Source organism: Dipodomys spectabilis, unplaced genomic scaffold (assembly GCF_019054845.1).
Source record: "Dipodomys spectabilis isolate Male_0828 unplaced genomic scaffold, ASM1905484v1 ptg000365l, whole genome shotgun sequence".
Classification (NCBI taxonomy): domain Eukaryota; kingdom Metazoa; phylum Chordata; class Mammalia; order Rodentia; family Heteromyidae; genus Dipodomys; species Dipodomys spectabilis.
In genome coordinates this window covers 5,154,882-5,173,956 of record NW_024871042.1, presented here as the reverse complement: position 1 = coordinate 5,173,956, position 19,075 = coordinate 5,154,882, and the positions used below count along the sequence as shown (strand labels likewise).

At 43.5% G+C, this 19,075-nt stretch overlaps 1 protein-coding gene across 1 annotated transcript in view; it reads right to left on the bottom strand.

Annotated features, from left to right (window-relative positions):
* The window catches only part of Slc24a3 (solute carrier family 24 member 3), a 469,379-nt gene that overhangs the window by 15,431 nt on the left and 434,873 nt on the right, over positions 1–19,075 (bottom strand). The window contains exons 11-15 of the mRNA XM_042666545.1: positions 18,131–18,291; positions 16,801–17,071; positions 9,995–10,161; positions 7,307–7,421; positions 5,764–5,876 (exon numbers count right to left, since the gene is read on the bottom strand). Of these exons, the coding sequence (XP_042522479.1) occupies positions 5,764–5,876; positions 7,307–7,421; positions 9,995–10,161; positions 16,801–17,071; positions 18,131–18,291 (827 nt within the window). The remainder of the gene's footprint in view (positions 1–5,763; positions 5,877–7,306; positions 7,422–9,994; positions 10,162–16,800; positions 17,072–18,130; positions 18,292–19,075) is intronic.

Here is a 19,075-nt window from a genome sequence, read left to right as displayed (position 1 = left end):
TCACCCTTCTGAGTAACTAGGATTACAGGCATGAGTTTTGAAAGGTACCTGGGTTTTCTTTGGACGTTTTTCTTTTCTTTTTTTTAAGTTTCCTTATTGGGAGTAAATATTACATAAACTTCACAATATGGCATAGTGATATCTAGCTAAAGTCACAAACACAGTTTAACCTTCACAAGGTGAATTGTCATTATCATGGTCTATAAAGCTTATGAACTCTACAGACTTTGACAGTACAACTATTTCTTCCACATAGGGTGATACGTACATTGCATTCCTTTTGCTTACTGTAAGCCGTTCCCTCTTTCTCACTCCTTTCCTTCCGTCACTACCCCGAGTTGCTTAGTTCACTTTCATCAATGTCCAGTGCAGCTGAGGAACCCCTCTGCTGTATTTTTTCACCTGTTTCCCTCTAATTCTGTGCCCTTCTCCTCGCTTCCCTCACAGGTACACATGTATCTACAATAGGTGGGGTCAAGAACATAGAGTCATCTAAAAACACAATGACAAATTAGTAAGAGGTCCTTTGTTTCTTGAGTCCTGTTTACTTTCTCATATCTCACTGCATTTGAATTTAACATCCGCATATTAGGGAGACTGTGTGCCGTTTGTCTCTCTGATCTTGGCTTATTTCACTCTCCTTTGGACTTTTAAAAGTCAAGGAAACAAAGCGCACTGGAGCATCTGGATTCTACTTGCGTTAGAATGAAGCTGTACCCCTGTCTCCCACAATAAAAAAAATGAATTATTCATTCCCCTGGGGCTCATGAACTTTTGATTATCATATCCCTCAATTTCTGTTTTTTAAAAGAGAGGTCTATATTAGTTGTTTGCATTTATGGAAAAAAAATGAAAATCTTTCCTGCACTGGTTACAGAAATAGCAGCATATGGAAGAAAATGCAATTTGACCTAACTTTCTCTAGAATCTTCCCAGGCAAAGTTTCCCCCAAGAGGATTGTTGTACACCATAGCTGCCATAGTTATTGTCACAGACATCTGGTTTCTCTGCCTTTTCCCCTCTAGTTCAAGGATGAAGGAGATCTTCCTTGACAGGGCTAGCTGTAGTTATTGTACAATTTCAGAGGAATGACCAGTGACCTCATTGTGTCATCTTCAGATGGAAAGCATACATTTGTGCCAAACAATTAATAGGGACTGAAGTTTTGTCTTCATGATATCACACTGTGATTAGCTAATGAGACCTGGAAAAAGTATGTTTTCATAGCTGTAGAAATTACTGATGTGACAATGTGTTTAATTTTCTGTCCTCTAGAGTGTGTTGGGAGAATGCCAGAAGAGAGGAGATGAGGGTAGGCCACTAAGGGAATTGTTTATCATAGACAGTGGGTCTAACTGAGCTGGAATTTTAGGCCTGACATCCATGTTCAGGAAAAGTTCAAAGTTCGCAAGAAGACTTGGTTTGCTCCTAGGATGATCTTTGATTTTGTTTTTTGAAAGTTGTTGATTTTACCTTCCATAACTTTTCCTGTGTGTAACTGCAATAAAAAATAAAGCCGGGCGCTGGTGGCTCACGCCTATAATCCTAGTTACTCAGGAGGTTGAGATCTGAGATGGATCACAGCCTGGGCAGAAAAGTCCGTGATATTCTTATCTCCAATAAACCCCCAGAAAACCAGAAGTGGTGCTGTAGCTCAAGTGGTAGAGAGCTCGCCTTGAGCTGAAGAGCTGAGGGAAAGCACTCAGGCCCAGAGTTCAAGCCCCATGACTGACAAAAATAAAAGGAAATAAACTAAAATAAAAAATAAAATAAAAACCAAGAGATCCTAGAGGGCTATGTGTGAAGGCTCGGTTCCGGGAGGGTGCTGTTGGGGGTTGCTATGGATCATTAGGCCCAATAGGTCCTTCAGCACCTGATCTTGACTGGATTGTGGAAACTTAGTTTGTCTTTGCTCTTCTTCTATGTTCTGCTTCCCAAGGTGAGCAGAGTGCCCTGCCATGAGCTCCCACCACGATGCCCTGACCTCACCAGAGGCCTGACCTTGGATTAGAAACCGTAGAACCATGTATCCAAACAAACCTTCTCTCTTCATAAATTGATTGTGTCAGGTAATCCACCAGACTAACACAAAGAATCTCATCCCCTGTCCTACCTGTACATCTCTTGCTGAAGAGTCAATGTGATAAAAATGTATTACTGATTCATGATCTGGGCCATATAATAGCACCCATTCATTGTCTGTGTTTTAGCTACTGTGCTCTAGACATCAACAGAGGAAACCAAAAGCAGTTGGGATTAAGAGTTAGTTTTACTGCTTCATAACTTTCTAAGAGGGAAGTGGAAAAATGAAGTGGGTTGTAGGTGAGCTAGAATTTAGCTAGGCGAAGGAGCATGTTTATTGGCTACACTGCTCAGGAAGACTAAATCCTAACATAGGGTCAGTCATGTTTTCTAAGGAAGCTAGGGCATGTTAACTTCAGGCCTTCTGTCAGAGTGGGGCAAGCAGGCTGAAGGGTGGTGGGGTTGAACTGATGACAAGGGAGGCCTGAAGTATGGAACCAGGAATCTCTCATTTCTACCCTTCGCTCATAAGACATTCTGTCTCTTCTTAAGCCTTCAAACAGGTGGGAGGTGGAGCTCAGTGGGAGAGTGTCTGCCTAGGAAACACATTGTCCTGAGTTCAAACCACAAAAACATGGAACTGTTTATATAAAGTATGGTCTTGAAGGGGTATCATAATTATGAAGCATCCATACCCCCACCTTAGTGGATGTATAGTGTTCCCCTAACTCATGAACAGAACTGTTTGCTGAAAACTTGTACGAATGCAATGGGAGGTCTAATCCTCAGTTCTATTATTACACTCTACACCTTTTCCATGGTGTAGTATCTGGCTACTGTGTTAGCTAATGCAGCTGTAGACTATTTCCATCATTATAGAAAGTTCCTTCTTGCAAGCACCACCCCAGAGCTTTCTTTTATAAAGCACAAGTTACTTTTACCCCAAGATTAAAAAAAAGGTCCACATAGCCAGTTGTAGATAAACTTCAAGAGATTTTTCAGCAGTGGAAGAACTTTTTTTTTTTTTGTTGTTGTTGGTTGTGGAACTGAACTCTGGGCCTGGGTGCTGTCTCTCAGCAATTCAGCTCAAGGCTAGCGCTCTACCACTTAAGAGTCACAGCGCCACTTCCGGCTTTTTCTGCTTATGTGGTGCTGAGGAATCGAACCCAGGGCCTCATGCATGCAAGGCAAGTACTCTTCCACTGAGCCACCTTCCCAGTCCTTGGAAGAACTCTTATTATAACAAAATGACAAGTAGTTTAATGATATTTAAACTATTGATAGTTAAACTACTAATTAATCCTACTGCTCTCAGCTTGAGAACAGGAAAGATACACTAACAGAAAGGACAGGTGGTTCACATGTGACCCAGCATGTCAGGCTCATGAGTGTTCTGCTTATGTGGCAGAGAAAAATGCTCCAATATACCAGCTGCAGGAAAGGTTTCTGGCTAGATTCCTTTTGCTTGGATTCTACTCTCCATCACATGAATGAGACTGGAGAGCCTGCTAGCATTCACTACCACCTGCCTCTCCTCCCTTTCCTGGTAACATAGATACCTGTCTGTGACCCACAGTTACATGATTCATTCTTTCTTGTGTCTAGGTGGGTACTATGACTTAGCTGGACTATTGTATGGTGACAGAGAAGACATAAACAGATTCTAGCTCTGAGCAAATCATGATCTGTCCAATCTGTCATGTCTTTTCCTTCTCTGATTTTTGTTTAGTCAGAGAAGAAGGACTCCCAGATGATACATCTGCAAGATGGAATAAGCCCCAATGCCGGAGTTTCTGCTGGCAAGAGTCCTTTGGAAGAGGAACTTCTGCTGCACAGAGTTTGAAGAAGAAACCACTGCTGGATTACTCCAGCGCAAGATACTGGGAGTTGTTGTAACATAGTAGCAAAGACTGCCAGTCTAACAAATTGAAGAGTATTTGATCATCTGTGCAGAGGTGTTAATGTAGCTCCAGTCTGGGGCCAGGGGGGAGGCAGAGCAAATCCTGAAAAGGTAGCAGCTCAGAACATGACTGACTGATGATGCTGTTTTATATAAATGAAGCAAAGGGCCAGGCTTCACCAGCTTGCCTAGGAAGCTTTATAAAGTATACTCTGTCTCTGTGCTGGTACTCTGAGAGTCAGTTCCTACAGCTGTTCTTAGTGAAGAATTGATCACTGCATCCCCCAAAGCCTCAGACTCCAGGGGTCTTTTCTAAGCAGACATCTCACATAAATCCTTGTAGTTCACTGCTAGAAAGAACCCAGTAGGGAAGGGACTGGAATCCTGTACCTGACCTCTTTGAATTTCATGCTTTTTCTGCCTTTACCCCACACCTTTTGCTATAATAAATTTTATCCATGAACATAACTTGGTATTGATTGCTGTGCATGTTACTGGTGGGTCATTGCACTTAAGAATGCTCACGGGACACCAAAAATAGCTCCCACGTGAGAATTTTTTCTCCAGAAATATAGAGAAAAAAATTACCCAAATAAATATCCCCTCTGCCTGGTACTTAAGTATTTGATAACATCAAATTCTTGTGAATTTGGTTGGCAAGGATCTATTCACAAAAGTGAGACATCAGTCTCATTCTTTAGATTACAAGTTTTAGGAGGGTCCTTTGAATCCTGTAACCAACCAATGGCAGACACCTTTTTAGAGGCCAACCTGGATGCATCTCTTCAGTATATCTTAACATGCCTCATGGCACACAAAAGGAGATAAAGCAAGTCCAAATATACTAGAGTAGGGACTGGCAAATTGTGTCTCAGCAACCAAATCTGTCCCACCAACTCATTTTACACAGATCATGACTTAAGAGTGACTACAATTTGCACTCACACCTATAATCCTAGACACTTGGAACAGCTGTATCTGGGAGGATGTGGCCAGCCTTGGTAGGAAAGTTTCTGAGAGCCCAGCTAGGAGCTGGGCACAGTTATCCCAGTTAGGATGTAACTCATAAAATAGTTGGATTTAGTCTGGGCAATGCCAGAGTAAGGAAGTAAGAAAAGGGCTAGAGGTGTGGTTCAGCAGTAAGAATGGAGTCAGAGAGGACAAAAGCCACTTCTAATTCTCACTAAAAGATGATCTGTACTATCATTCATGCCTTATCTTTCTCTGCCTTTGGTGTAACTAGAGAAGAAAAACTCCAAGATGAGAGAACCACATGATGGAATAAGCCAGTGCCTGAATTTCTGTTAGGAAGAGTCCAAAATGATGTCTTAGCAGGCACACATAAGGCTCTGAGTTCAAAGTCCAGCACTACTTTCCAAAAAACCCCCAAAGAGAGAATGATTTAATAGTTCATTGGTTTTAATGGTTGAAAAAAATCAAATGAAGGATAATATGTCATGGCATGAAAATTGAAAGCATTCTAATTTCAGTTTGTATAAATAAGGTTGTCTTGAAACCACTATGCTCTCTCTGGGGCTGCTTCCTCGCACATTGGTATTGTCAGTGGCTGTGACTGAGACTCTCTATCCCATGATAACGATGACCAAGATACTTACTATATTGGCTCTTGATAGAAAAAAGTTGCCTGTCTCTGCTCTAGAGTTCCAAATGTCCCGTGAGCATGTGTGGAAGGATGTTGACAAGAATGATTTGCTTTTTCAACATTATTATTTCTATACCACATCTCCTCTACCCTAAGAGAGTCTCCGTGGCCAAGGGCATTACAAGCTGAGATGAGGTGGTTCTGGATTTAAGGAAACTTTATGTAGGACACCACTTACGTAGGATCCGTAATCCACAGCCAGAGTTTGCAGAGCCCAGGGGAGACCGAGGCCGATTAAGATGTCAAACACATTGCTCCCAATAGAATTGGATACAGCCATGTCCCCCATTCCTGCAAGAACCAGAAGACACTTATATGAGGAGGGGATCCCGGGATTGGGGGGGGGCATTGGACTTTCCCCAGTCTTTGGTCTGATGGCTGGAAAGCCATTTTGCTGGGCTGTATACACTGATACATGAAATGACACAGATTGTAAAATACATAAACACACAGCTGATGGGACTATTGAACTTCAACTTCAAATGTGATCACTGATTCAATATAAGTGATTAAAAAAAAAGAAATATTCTGTGAAGGTATTGAGCCATGCTTCTAGAAGGAATGGACTCAGTCTATACAGTGGCTCAAAAGCTTATCAACTTATGCATTTTACATTTTAGCATCATGTTCTGACTGCTCTGAACCAAATGCAGTTCTTGTGAGCAATTGAGTAGTATCAAGATAATGCAGTCAGTAGTTTTGTGAGGATGTTTAGAGGACACTGGTAAGTTCTGTAGCTGCACAATGAACTGATGTAAAATAAATGTCTCCAGCATCCATCAGGTACCTAAGTGACAGTGAGTATGGCCATCAAAAGTGTCCACATGGGGATGGGAGGCCCCCCCCCCTTTTTGTCAGTTGTGGGGCTTGAACTAAGGAGGCCTGAGCCCTTTCACTCAAGGCTAACTTGCACTCTACCACTTTGAGCCACAGCTCCACTTCTGGTTTTCTGGTGGTTAATTGGAGATAAGAGTCTCATTAACTTTCCTGCCCTGGCTGGCTTTGAACTGCAATTGTCAGCTCTTAGCCTCCTGAATAGCTAGGATTACAGGTGTGAGCCACCAGCACCCTGCTGGCCGCACAGTTCCAAGGAGAGAAGGGTCTGTCATATGCTGAAAACTGAGCTCTAGCAGCTGCGGCTTTGTGAGGTGTGATCTGGATAAAGCTTTGATGTGGCATTCACTGCTCTCTAGGCTTTCATTCCAACATCCATGAAATGGAAGTATGTGTGTCCTGTCTCACAGAGTTGTTCAAATGCTGGGACACCTAAAATGCCTTATTTAGAAAAGGTTAGCTATCACTGGATTTATTACAATTTTCAACAATGCAACCAGAGGACCTGTGGGTGCTGCCTAGGAAAACATCCTGCTTTCTTCAAGGGTAGAACCTTCTGGCTTTTTTCCCTGTTCTTATCTCAGGAAGCTAACAAACTCAGCATTCAGGCCATTTGCCATTCCTTCTAAAAGGCATTTGTGGCCCATTAGCTGCCACATGGGCCTGACCTGCCTCTCTCTCTCTCTCATAGAAAGATCTTCTCTTCCCCCTTCCCTCCCTGGGTTCCTTCCCCCTCCCTCTCTCCCTTATTCTCTCCTCCCCTCTCTCTTTCTTTCCCTTTCTTCTTTCTTTTTTCCTTCTTTCCCTCCCTCCATCTTGCCCTCCCCTTTCATTCCTCCTTCCCTTCCTCTCTTTCTTTTTATTCTTATTATCCCCAGATGTCCCACCTTGTCTGGCAACGATGAGGCTGGCCATGCAGTCAGGCACACTGGTTCCGGCAGCCAGGAAAGTGATTCCCATGATGACGTCAGGAATTCCCAGGGTATAACCAATGATCGTGACCTGGCAGAAGCAGGAGGAGGTATGAGGTAAGGGACCCTGGGAATCCTTCCTGCCAGCTTTCCTTTCATTAAAAAAAACAGAAAAGGTTCCAACCTGGACCATCTCTCTGGGGGGATAGAGGCAAGCTCTGCTTTATCAACATAGGGGACAATGAACATCCTGGGGATAAGACAAGGGTCGTGGGCCATCAGATGCTACACTTAAAAGAATCCACACTTGCCAGATTCAAGTTCCCTTTGCATTTGTTCCTTTCAGATGACATAAGTTGTCTGAGGGACTAGATTATTATTATTTTTTTTGCCGGTACTAAGGTTTAGACTCAGGGTCTTGTGCTTGCTAGGGTGGTGTTATACCATTTGAGTTAAGCCTCCAGCCCTGCTTTTTGCTGTTTATTTTAAAAAAAAGTCTCAGATTTTCTGCCTGGGCTGGTCCTGAACTACCATCCTTCAGCTCTCAGCTTCCTGAGTAGTTAGGATTATAGGTGTATGCCACTGATACCCGCCTAGTACTAGACTTTTAAGGACCAGACAGAGGTAGGACACAATATTTGAACTCAGGGTGCTAGGATGCTAGGATGCTAGGAACTTAAGCATGCTCATCGGCAGATTACTGTGGGAAGAAGCAAGATACAGAAAGGGGCTGGATTACACATTTTTCTGGTCTTGTCAGAAAGCCACAGTCAGCTTTTCCCATCCTCCATTCCCTGGTGACAATGTCATCTTGCTGATCAGCGTCCCTCTTATTTGCCACAGTCCCTTACTGATTGACTGGCTTTGGTGTAACTCAATTATCTGTAATGAGTTAGGCTTTTCCTATTTCCCAGGTGAGGATACTGAGGTTCAGGGAGGCACCTGCCCAGGTCACACTGGGAAGTGACAGAAAACATTCCAAGCCAGCCAGATGGGCTCACTAGATAGGCAGTAGTTTTCTCTCTCTGTCTCTCTCTGTCTCTCTGTCTCTCTCTGTGTGAATTGGGGCAAAGGGAGGAAGCTGGTATACCTGAGATTGCATTCTGTAGATGAGCCCACTGTGGCCCCCTGATTTCCTGATGAGGCTGAACACATTTGCAAGAGAGATGATAAAGGAGCTGTAGCAAATGACAGGTAAGGCGAAAAGGAGACAATTTCCCTGCAGGTGGGCCTGAGGAAAAGGGATTTCTAAGATGCAACTACTGAGGATATTTTAGGACACCATTGTCCCTTTCTATAAAATAACAAGAAGCACAAACCAGCTGTCTTACGGAACATGGTTTTCTTACAGTAACTCCTGGGGCAGCTGTTGAAAAAGACACCTCCTCAGGAGAGCTGATTTCACTCCCAAATGCTTTGATTGCTCTTTCCCTGTCCAAAAGTTTGGGGGACTTAGCTCACTCCTTTCCAAGGCAGGGGGTGTTTTTCATGTCCTTTCAGAGCTGAATTTAATCTGGAGTGGCCACAGTCTTCTAACTTCTAGTCTCCAGGGAAGAAAGGAGAGGTGGTAACAGACCTTTCTATTTTGTTGTTCTGAGGAGCCTTTGTAAAATGGAATGACTGGCATCTTGGCCAAACCATGTCTTTCTTTCCTAACCCTCAGTAATGTCCCTGAGGATCGTGGTCTCTGGCTCATCCCGGAGTGACCTGCTGCACTTTTGGTGTTATTATGATGTTTGTGGTTGAGTATGGAGGGCTGGGGGAACTGATGGCCCCACGAGGTCCAGGTCTCTAACTCCTCCTGTTTTTTTTTTTTTTTTTTTCCTTTCCCATCAGCTATTTTCTTACAACTTATCAGACCTTCCAAACAGCAAAATGACTGCTAAGGCCAGGGGTGAGAATTCAATATAGTATCAAGTGTATAAATTTGCTCTTATCTTCAAAATAATCTTTTCAGAAACTTTTCTTTTTAGTTCCTTGAGTATGCCCAAGACTCAAGCATGTTAATTGAATTTTCACAGTTTTGCCATGGCTTTTAATTTCTAACTCTACTTGCAATGAACTAGGTTTGTACTTCACTAAGACTCTGAAGCTAGGGGAAGGGTGAGATTCACCATCACTTCCCAGATCGTCACTTTCCAGCAGGCCCTTTGCCTGTGACCCTGCTGCACCTCCACTGTGGTGGGTAGAACCTGTTTTCCTCACTCAGGAATGGTGGGCTTGGCTAAAGGAGTATGGGAGAAAGTAATGGTAAGTCAGTCCCAAAGGAAGCCCCAAGGGGGCGCCTAGTGTTTCCACTTGGCCTCCTGCATTTCAGTCACCCTGAGAGAAACATTTCCAGATCACTATTGGCCCAAAGAAAAAAGGAGTAAACAGAATAGACATGGATCCAATCTGTTGTCTGAATCAAATTTAACCAGCCTGTAACTTGAAGCAGAGCTGGATAGCTAGTCCCAGCTAAGATGAATCAAATCACTCAAACCAAAGATGTAAGAGCAGAATGAATGCTTGGGATTCTAAGCCAATGAGTTTAGGGCTGGTTTGTTATGCCGTTTATGATAGGATACAGTTACTGGCAGAAGCCTCAGCTTTAATTCTCTTCTACTTTAGTGTGCTTTTCTCTGTAAGAGATCTAGCAACACCCGCCATCCTCCATGCCCTCACCATCCACACCATCATGTAGGAGAAGGCTGCAATCCACAACGTGGAAGAAGCAAACGTCACCATGAACCATTTCTCCCAGCGGGGCTTGTTGCAGTTGGGGACAGTAAAGTATAAGACGAAACTCAGTGGCCAGGTGAATGCCCATTTCATGATTTCCAGTTTGCCAGCTGGAAAAAAGAAAAGCAAGCAAAAAACAAGTTAGCCATGTCTTTGTTCTGCTACCCCCCTGCATTGCGCCAGAACTAAGTCATATAGTATGTCTCGTCTTCAAATGGCTTTCCATCACCAAAGAACAGAATTTTTAAAAAAGTTATTCACTGCCCACCTGCTAGTTAGATCAGGAGATTGTGTGGCAAATGCAACAAATGGAAAAGAAAGAAGACACAGAAGGAGTGTACAGATGTGTAAGGGGCTTGAACAGGGAAGCTAGGAAGACTACCAGTTTGGGATAGTCTGGAAAGGAAGTTTTTCCAAATTATAAAGTACTGGGAGACACAGTGCCATCTAGTGAACATTCTTAGTGTCTGCATCCCAAGTAGGCAAGGATTTATAAATGCATACTTGCTTTCTAGCTCACTAACAATTCCCTAGATGATGAAGGATCTGCCAACAATGACCTGTTAACACGCATGGGGGACCTTTGCCTGAGATTTTGTGTACCAGCAATACCCACAAACTCATATTTGGAGTATATCAGTTTAAGTTTGGCTTGGGAATTCACCTCTGGAAAGAAATACCTGCATGCTCATTTCAGTTATTATGCAGAGCATCTCTGTCTCTCAGAAAGTTCATGGTGTCTCTCTAGTCTACTCTCACTCTGACCACCACAGATCAGCTTTTCCGTTCACCAACTCTACGTGGATTAAACCATCTTGTACATTCCCCAATGATTACTTTTTAGTTGCGGTGTAGCATTCTACTGTGCCACAATTTGCTTATCTTGTGGATGAGCATTTGGTTGTGGTCAGTGTCAGGGCATTAAAAGTGGACATGGTTTGATTTCTTGGGTGAAGACCTGGGGGTACTGCTGAGTCATGCAATAGATGTTTGCTTCACTTTCTAAGAGGCTGGGAATAGTTTTCCAAAATGACCGCTACTAAAATTAAGAGAGAAAGTTGGTATTTTTTTCATAATACTTTGAACAAGTTTTTTTAAATTGAACTTTTTCTGCAAGGCTTAAGAAAATTAATATTATATTTTAAACCAATATCCAATCTTATTTTATCTCTATTTTTTTTCTAAAACTGCGTAGAAAAATTACCTAACATCATTGCTGGCACCCCGGCCTCCCACAGACAGACATGGCAGAGTGGTCTAGAGGGCGAGGGAGCTTTTCTCTCACTCAGTTGGGGCTCCAGCCCCCATTCTGTGTAGGAATTGAGTTGTTCAGTTACTTAAATTCCCCAAGCCTCAGTTTTATCTTCTGTGAAATGTGGATACAGTGACACCAGGAGAATGAAATGAAATGATCATTGGACAGGTACTGGAATAATAGAAGCTTGCAGAATTCTCTAGTCAAAAATCTCTGGAGTTGTTTTTGCTTCTTCCTTTTCTTTCACCCCCATGCCCAACCCTGGCAGCTGCTCAGGGCACTTCTGTCATCTCCACAGCCCTCTCTCCCTCAGTTTTTCTATCAGGGCCTGGCTAGAGACTTGGCTTCCTATGGAGTCTACCCCAATGCCTATCCTACCTCTATTTACCAATGGCAGCAAGAGACAGAGCTTCAAAAAGCAAACTGTTCTAGACTATTCCACCAACTTCCACTGGTTAGCTTCAGACTAGAACTTTATTGCTCTACCATAGTCTATGAGACCCTACCTGATTTGGGCTCAGCCTCTCATCTTTATTTGCTATTTCCCTTTTCCACAGGCTTTCCTTCAGGACTCAGGTCCTCTGAAGCCTCAGGTAAGCTCAGCCAATATTAATATTATTGCTACTATAAACAATCTAATTAGAACAAAGAAAATTGTTATTTTTAAGAACCCAACAAAGATGGATCAAAGACAAGAAAACAAATATTAAGAAAGATGGGCTATGCGTCTTGTTCAATTCGAGGCTTGAGACAGCGACCTCCTTGAGGCTGACTAGATTGCAGAGCAAGCCTTTCTGAGGGGCGCCTTGTGAGGGGCTTCACATGCTGCAGGATCTAGAACACAGTCAGATTCCCTAGAGTCCAAGTGCATCCTGGATTTCTGCATGTTCCTAGATCCTGCAATGGACAGAAGAGGCACTTATCCGCGGGGAGTCTTGAAATCCCCTCCCTTAGCTGATCCCTAATGGAACTCCCAGGTAAGGAGTGGGGGGAGAGAGAAAGAGAGAAGATGGGGGTTGGGGCTCATGCATGTAATCATAGTTACTCAGGAGGCTGAGATGTGAGCATCTCAGTTTGAAGCCAGCTGAAGCAGGAAAGTCCCTGAGACTCTTATCTCTGTTTAACTAGTAAAAAAAAAGCTGGAAGTAGAGGTGTGACTCAAATGGTAGAGCACCAGACTTGAGTGAAAAATCAAGTGAGAGCAAGCACTAAGGCTCTGAGTTCAAGTCTTAGCACACACAGGCACACAGATGCACAGGCATACACATGTGCGTGCACACACACACACACACACACAACTGCAAAGCTGGACAAAGGGGAATGAGGAGACAAAGCTGCATGCAGCTTTCCAAATATTTCCATTTGGGCTGGGGAGGTTGCTCTCTCTGGAAGGCATAGCCCCAGTGTTCATTACAGGGGTGCATCAATACTGCTTTGTAATGACAGCCTTAAAGGTAGCCATTCGATGAGTGTTATCTAAAATATGTCTTGAAGGATAATGTAAGAAACATAACTGCTTGAAGAAACCAAAATGATACCAAAAGGGATGTTTTCAGTGATTCAAAGCAGTCCAGCAAGGCCAATCCACATTTTAGCTGGCCCTAATGTGTGATTGTGGACAAAAGAGTAAAAATGATTATCTTTCCTCTTTGAGTCTGAAGCAATTTTGGACATTATTTTACTCTTTGCTTCATTACCATTGGTACAAACAAAGCCCCAAAGGGACAGGCTTAGCCATTCATTAAGCAAATATTTATTGGGTGTCTTTTGTGTCACATGCTGCTCCAGGCACCAAGAATATAGGGATTGGATTTTTTTTTTTTGGGTCCGGTCGTGGGGCCTGAACTCTGGTCCTGGGCGCTGTCCCTCAGCTCTTCAGCTCAAGGCTAGCGCTCCACCACTTGAGCCACAGCACCACTTCTGGCTTTTTTCTTTTTTGCTTATGTGGTGCTGAGGAATCGAACCCAGGGCCTCAGGCATGCAAGGCAAGCTCTACCACTGAGCCACCTTCCCAGCCCCAAGAATATAGGGATCGGAGAACACAGATCTCCCTTCCACAGAGCCCACGTGCCAGAATGATGTGAATTCTCTCCCTGCTTCCTACCCACACCCCAGCCACATGCCAGGAAGTGTAGGGCATGTATTCTAGTATATTCCTCGGTGAGTGACTTGGCTTTAATAGCAGAGGACTTGATTCTAAAATTATATTCCTTCCTAGGCTTTTAGAAAGTTTCATCCTTTTTACAAAGATTAACTCAACAGGAGAGAGAGGTAATTGTGCAATATTTCAGACCTTACCTGCAAACTGTGAGCTAATTAGTTGATTTTTATTGTAGCTGCTACATTTGTGGTAAGGTAGAAATAGGAAAGAAATAAAAAAAAAGAGCAACTTGTAAGGGAAGAATGAAGTGTTGGGACATTTACTCCTTAAGACGGGTTTCACCTGGTTGATAGGGACTAAGACAACCAAGAAACATGTCTGAAAGGTGGCAAGTGGGTAGAGCCAGGACAACACATCCCAGTGGATGCCAGAAACTGGTGGATAGTACTGATCTCCACATCTACTGCTTCTTTCCCATATATTCATACCTGTGATAAGGTTTAATTCACAAATCAGGAAGAGATAGACAATAATAACACAAGAAACAGATTGATCATAGCAATATACTATAATGCAGTTGCCATCTCCTCTACTTTTGCACTACAGGGCCATGATTAAGTAAAAGAAAGGTTACTTGAACATAATGATACAAGACAGTCACCATGTCTACTAAGTGACCAGCAGCTGAGTAGCGTTCACAGCCTGGACATGTTGGATATTGGGATGATTGATATCCTGAGTGGGATGTAGAAGGATTATACAAGGGTTTGCCACATTACTCAGAAAGGAATTCAATTTTTTTTCCACAAGTTTTTCTTTTTTATTTCTTTTGTAGGGCTTGAATCAGGGCCTGGGTGCTGTCCCTGAGCTTTTGCACTCACAGCTAGCGCTTTACCACTTTGGGCCACAGAGCCACTTCTGGTTTTCCGGTGGTCAACTGGAGATAAGAATCACATGGACTTTCCTGCTCCAGCTGGCTTCAAACCACAATCCTTAGATCTCAGCCTCTTCAGTAGCTAGGATGACAGGCATGAGCCACTGGTGCCCAGCTTATTTCCACAATTTTCTATTTAACATTTTCAAATTATGGTTGATTGTGGTTAATCACAGTTGACCTAAGTAACTGAAACCACAGAAAACAAAGCTATAGACAAGGGAGAACTATTTACTATACACTTTTACTTTTCCCCAATAAGATAATCTACTAACAAGCTATAATTTAACTGGCTGGATGGTTATGGAATTTGGCTGGAGTATAAGAATTTGCACAGATATTTTTTAGTTAAGGACTAAACAGGTTTCCATCTTAGGAGCAGTGATTGGGCTTGTGAGTGGTTTGGGTTAGGATTTTTTTTTTTTTTGGTGGGTTGTGGGGCTTGAACTCTGGGCCTGGGCACTGTCCCTGAGCTTTTCAACTCAAAGCAAGTGCTCTACCACTTGGGCCACAGTGCCATTTCCAGTTTTCTGCTAGTTAATTGGAGATAAGAGTCTCACAGAACTTTCCTGCCTGTGCTGGCTTTGAGCCATGATCCTCAGATTTCAGCCTCCTGAGTAGCTAGGATTACAGGCGTGAGCCACTCTCATCTGGCTTGGGTTAGGGTTTTCATTGATCTCTCCTGGAGACACACAGAGGAGCATCTCAGCAGCCACAGCAAGACCACCCAAACCAACAGTGGCCTCAGACCCTCTGCTCTCACTTCCGCCCTTAGAGGATGGGCTCTGAAATCCTTCCACAGATGGTCCTCACACCAATTCAGACATCTAAAGAGGCTGCACACATTAATTACACCCCAGGGATTTGATAGTGCCCCGAAACAACCAGAAGCTTCTAGAAAAGAAGAGCAAATGCTTCAGGCTTAGTCCATCTGTTCTACTTATGAGCAAGGTAGAGAATAAGGCTGTCCGGGAATCAGAGGAGAGGCACAGCCCTGATGGCTCAGGTTCTGAGAGCTTTCACCTCCTTTCAAGGTGCCAAGCATGGTTGTTTACCAGTCCCACTAGGTAAGGACCTGCAGATGAGATTTCCACCCAGATCTGCTCCTCCCATAGCACCAGCCCTAGAAATAACAAGTTCTGGGGAGAAAAAAAGAGGGAACTGAATAGAAGTAAGGGATAGGAAATGAGAAGAAGGGGATTTGGGCCTGCGTCCCCAGGGCTGGTGCTGGCAAGGAGAAAGGCTTCAGCCAGCTGTAATGGGATGGGCAGAGGGCTGCGAAATGCTTCTGCCCTGGAGGATCAAGCTATCTTGCCACCACAGGGTCACTGCATGTCCTCCATAGCACTACACATTCCTACAGAAAAGCTAAGAGGGGATCACTGTCCATACAACATTTTCTTGGGGTAGTATTAGAGTTTGAACTCAGTGCTTCCCACCTGTTAGGCAAGCTTTCTGCCACTGAACCAAACCATACCTCCAACCTTCTTTTGTGTTTGTTTGATTCATTTATTTAGTTTTGAGACTGGGTCTCCTTGCCTGGGTACATGCTTGGCCCACAATTCACTTACCTTAGGCACAGGTCATAGCACCCAGACATTATGCCTTCCCATACTAGCTTGGGTCAATAGGTTTGTGCTATACTGTATCTATGGCACTAGTTGAGATGAAGTCCTGTGAACTTTATTTTTTTCCTAGTCTGGCTTCAAACAGTGATTCCCCTATCTCTGCCTTGCAAGTTGTTGAGATTATAGACATGAGCCACTATGCCCAGCTCATACAATGAATCAGAACAGAACTCAAATTCTAACCTATCATCATGGGCCACCCTGCTGGTCATATTTGGACCTTAACAACAGTGTTACTACCCACTGTAGAAACTTCATATAAAAATATTTATGTTCCTATAGAGGCTTTAAGAAAAAGGAATAGTAGCTGGGCACTGGTGGCTCATGCCTGTAATTCTAGCTACTCAGGAGGCTGAGGATCGTGGTTCAAAACCAAGCCAGGCAGCAAAGTCCATGAGACTTTTTTTTCTAGCCAGTCCTAGGGCTTGAACTCTAGGCTTGGGCACTGTCCCTGAGCTGCTTTTGTTCAAGGCTAGCACTCTACCACTTGAGCCACAGCGCCACGTCTGGCTTTTCTATTTATGTGGTGCTGAGGAATCGAACTCTGGGCCTCATGCATGCAAGGCAAGCACTCTACCACTGAGCCGTCTTCCCAGACTCTTGTCTTCAATTACCACCAGAAAAACTGGAAGTGGCACTGTGGCTCAAGTGGCAGAGCACTTCCCTTGAGCTGAAGAGCTCAGGGACAGTACCCAGGCCGAGTTCAAGCCAACAACAACAACAACAACAACAAAGAAATGAAAAGAAAAGAAAAATGGAATAGTAAAACAATCATTCAAGTCAAGGCATTCATTCATTGGCCCAACCAAACCCAGACAAAGGATCTCTTACAGGGTGGGTCAAATGGCGTGTATGGTCCTTCATCATCGTCTTCTTCCTCTTCCTCTTCTTCATCATTCTCGTTGTTCTCATTGTCCTCATTCTCATTCTCTGTCTCATTGCCAGCTTCAGCAACAGCGTCATCCCTCCGAGTTCCATTCACACCCCTGTCTGGGGCGCTGCTGGGTCCTGTCCCATTCTCCACAGTATGCTTAATTGGGATTTTAATGGCCACCTCTGATTCCCCATTGGCATAAGCCCTGCTGTTTATCAGTCTTTGTCTCTGGAAAGAGAAAGTGACATGTTTACCACAGTCAAAGGGATGATAAGCATCTGAACAATGAATTCAGACAAGCTCCCTCTAGGAGGAAAGAGTTTATAATCCATTGGAATTAGTAAATCCCTTTAGAGGAACCTTCCAGGGTCTGCTCCAGCGTTTATTTGATGTCTACACATTGGAGTTATCTTCCTTCTCTAGATTATAGGAATCCTTATTCCATATGTGAGAAAGTCACGGAACTGTATTAAGACCAGTGTGATCAATAAGGCCATCATTCCAGAGAAAGGACAATTAGGTCAGAAACTCTAGATTACTTTAACCTAAGGTACACTTTATTTAGCAACAAATTTGGTTCAAGATCACATTGGAGACTTTACTCAGATGGATAGAAGGAAAATGTAGCTGGGTTCTGGTGGCTCACACCTGAAATCCTAGCTACTCAGGAGGCTAAGATCTGAGGACTGTGGTTCAAAGCCAGTGTGGGCAGGAATGTCTATGAGAGAGACTCTTATCTCCAATTCACCACCAACAAAGCTGGAAGTGGAGCTATGGATCAAGTGGTAGAGCACTGTCCTTGAGCATAAAAGCTAAGGGACAGAGCTTAGGGCCTGAATTCAAGCCCAAGGATAGAAAGCGTGGCGGCGGGGTGTGTGTGTGTGTGTGTGTGTGTGTGTGTGTGTGTGTGTGTGGAGGGAGAGGAAAGGGTGAAGAGTAGAAGGGGAGAGAAGAGGGGTAAAGAAGGAAAAAAGTAAGAGAGGAGAGAGAGGGAAAAGAAAGAAAAAAAGGAAAAAAGGAAGGAAGGAAGGAAGGAAGGAAGGAAGGAAGGAAGACGTAGGGGAGTTTTGCTATATAACTCGGAGCTAGATTATGTCTTTCAATAGAGGGAAGAGTAAGGAGCAACATACAATTATGGCCAGTGAGCCAAGATGTTGGAAAAGGGCTGAGGGATATTATTAAGTTAAATTTTGAGTCAGATACTTCTTCTTTCAAATCAGGAAGCTTTCTCTCCTTCTCTCTGTTTCCCACCCCTGTCAAGCAGATAGGCCATGCTTTTCCAGATACCTCATTGATTAACATGCGGCTAGCCATTGAGAGCCGGGTCTTGGGGGGGAAGTGGCTTGTGATCATGATTCGAAGTCCAGCCTCAGAGAAAGAAAGCTGGTGTGGGTAGGCTGACAGCAGCTCATCCACCATAATCACTGACGCTTTGCGGTGGAAATTGGCTAGGGAAATGTAAAAGGTAAAAGAAATCAGCATTGATGTCAGAAATAGGCATTTATTCATTCTTTCTCCTATTCTCTTCTGTTTTCATATCACTTCTATCCATTCATTCATCCATCCATCCACCCACTTACACACACATCACTCCATCCACTCACTCACCAGTCCATCCATCCATCCATCCATCCATCCATCCATGCATGCACCCATCCATCCACTAGTCCATTCACTTACCCATCAGCCCATCCATGTATCCATCCATCTGTCCTTATACCCACCCATCCTCTCTCTATCTCTGTTCCCTCCACCTATGAATCCAGGGAAGGTTACCGCAGGAAAAAATTTGGAGGAGTCAACATTTTTCTTATTAATAGCTTATTGAGGTAACTTTAAAGAATTGAAACATCATTCACTGACATGGTCAAAAATAATAATAATTTAAGAGAATTCCTCATGTTTAAAGGTTCTTTTAGATCTGGGGCACAGGAAACACACCACACTTTTAGTAATCACGCCCTTTGAAAGCCAGCAATATTCATACAGAACTGTTAAACACTATAGAACAGACTATTGGGCTAGGTAGAAGTCATGGTATAGGAATATACACTGCCCTGCAGCTCAGCCTGTGAGCAGAGTGGACAAGGGAGTGGATAAGTGAGAAGTCTACCTCCAGAAAACCAATATAAAGGGGGTTGGGGACAAGGTTTCTGCATAATGATTTTGTGGGAGACTGAAAAAAAAATGTTCACCAAGGCCCAATCCTACTCTTGTGAATGAATGGTAAAT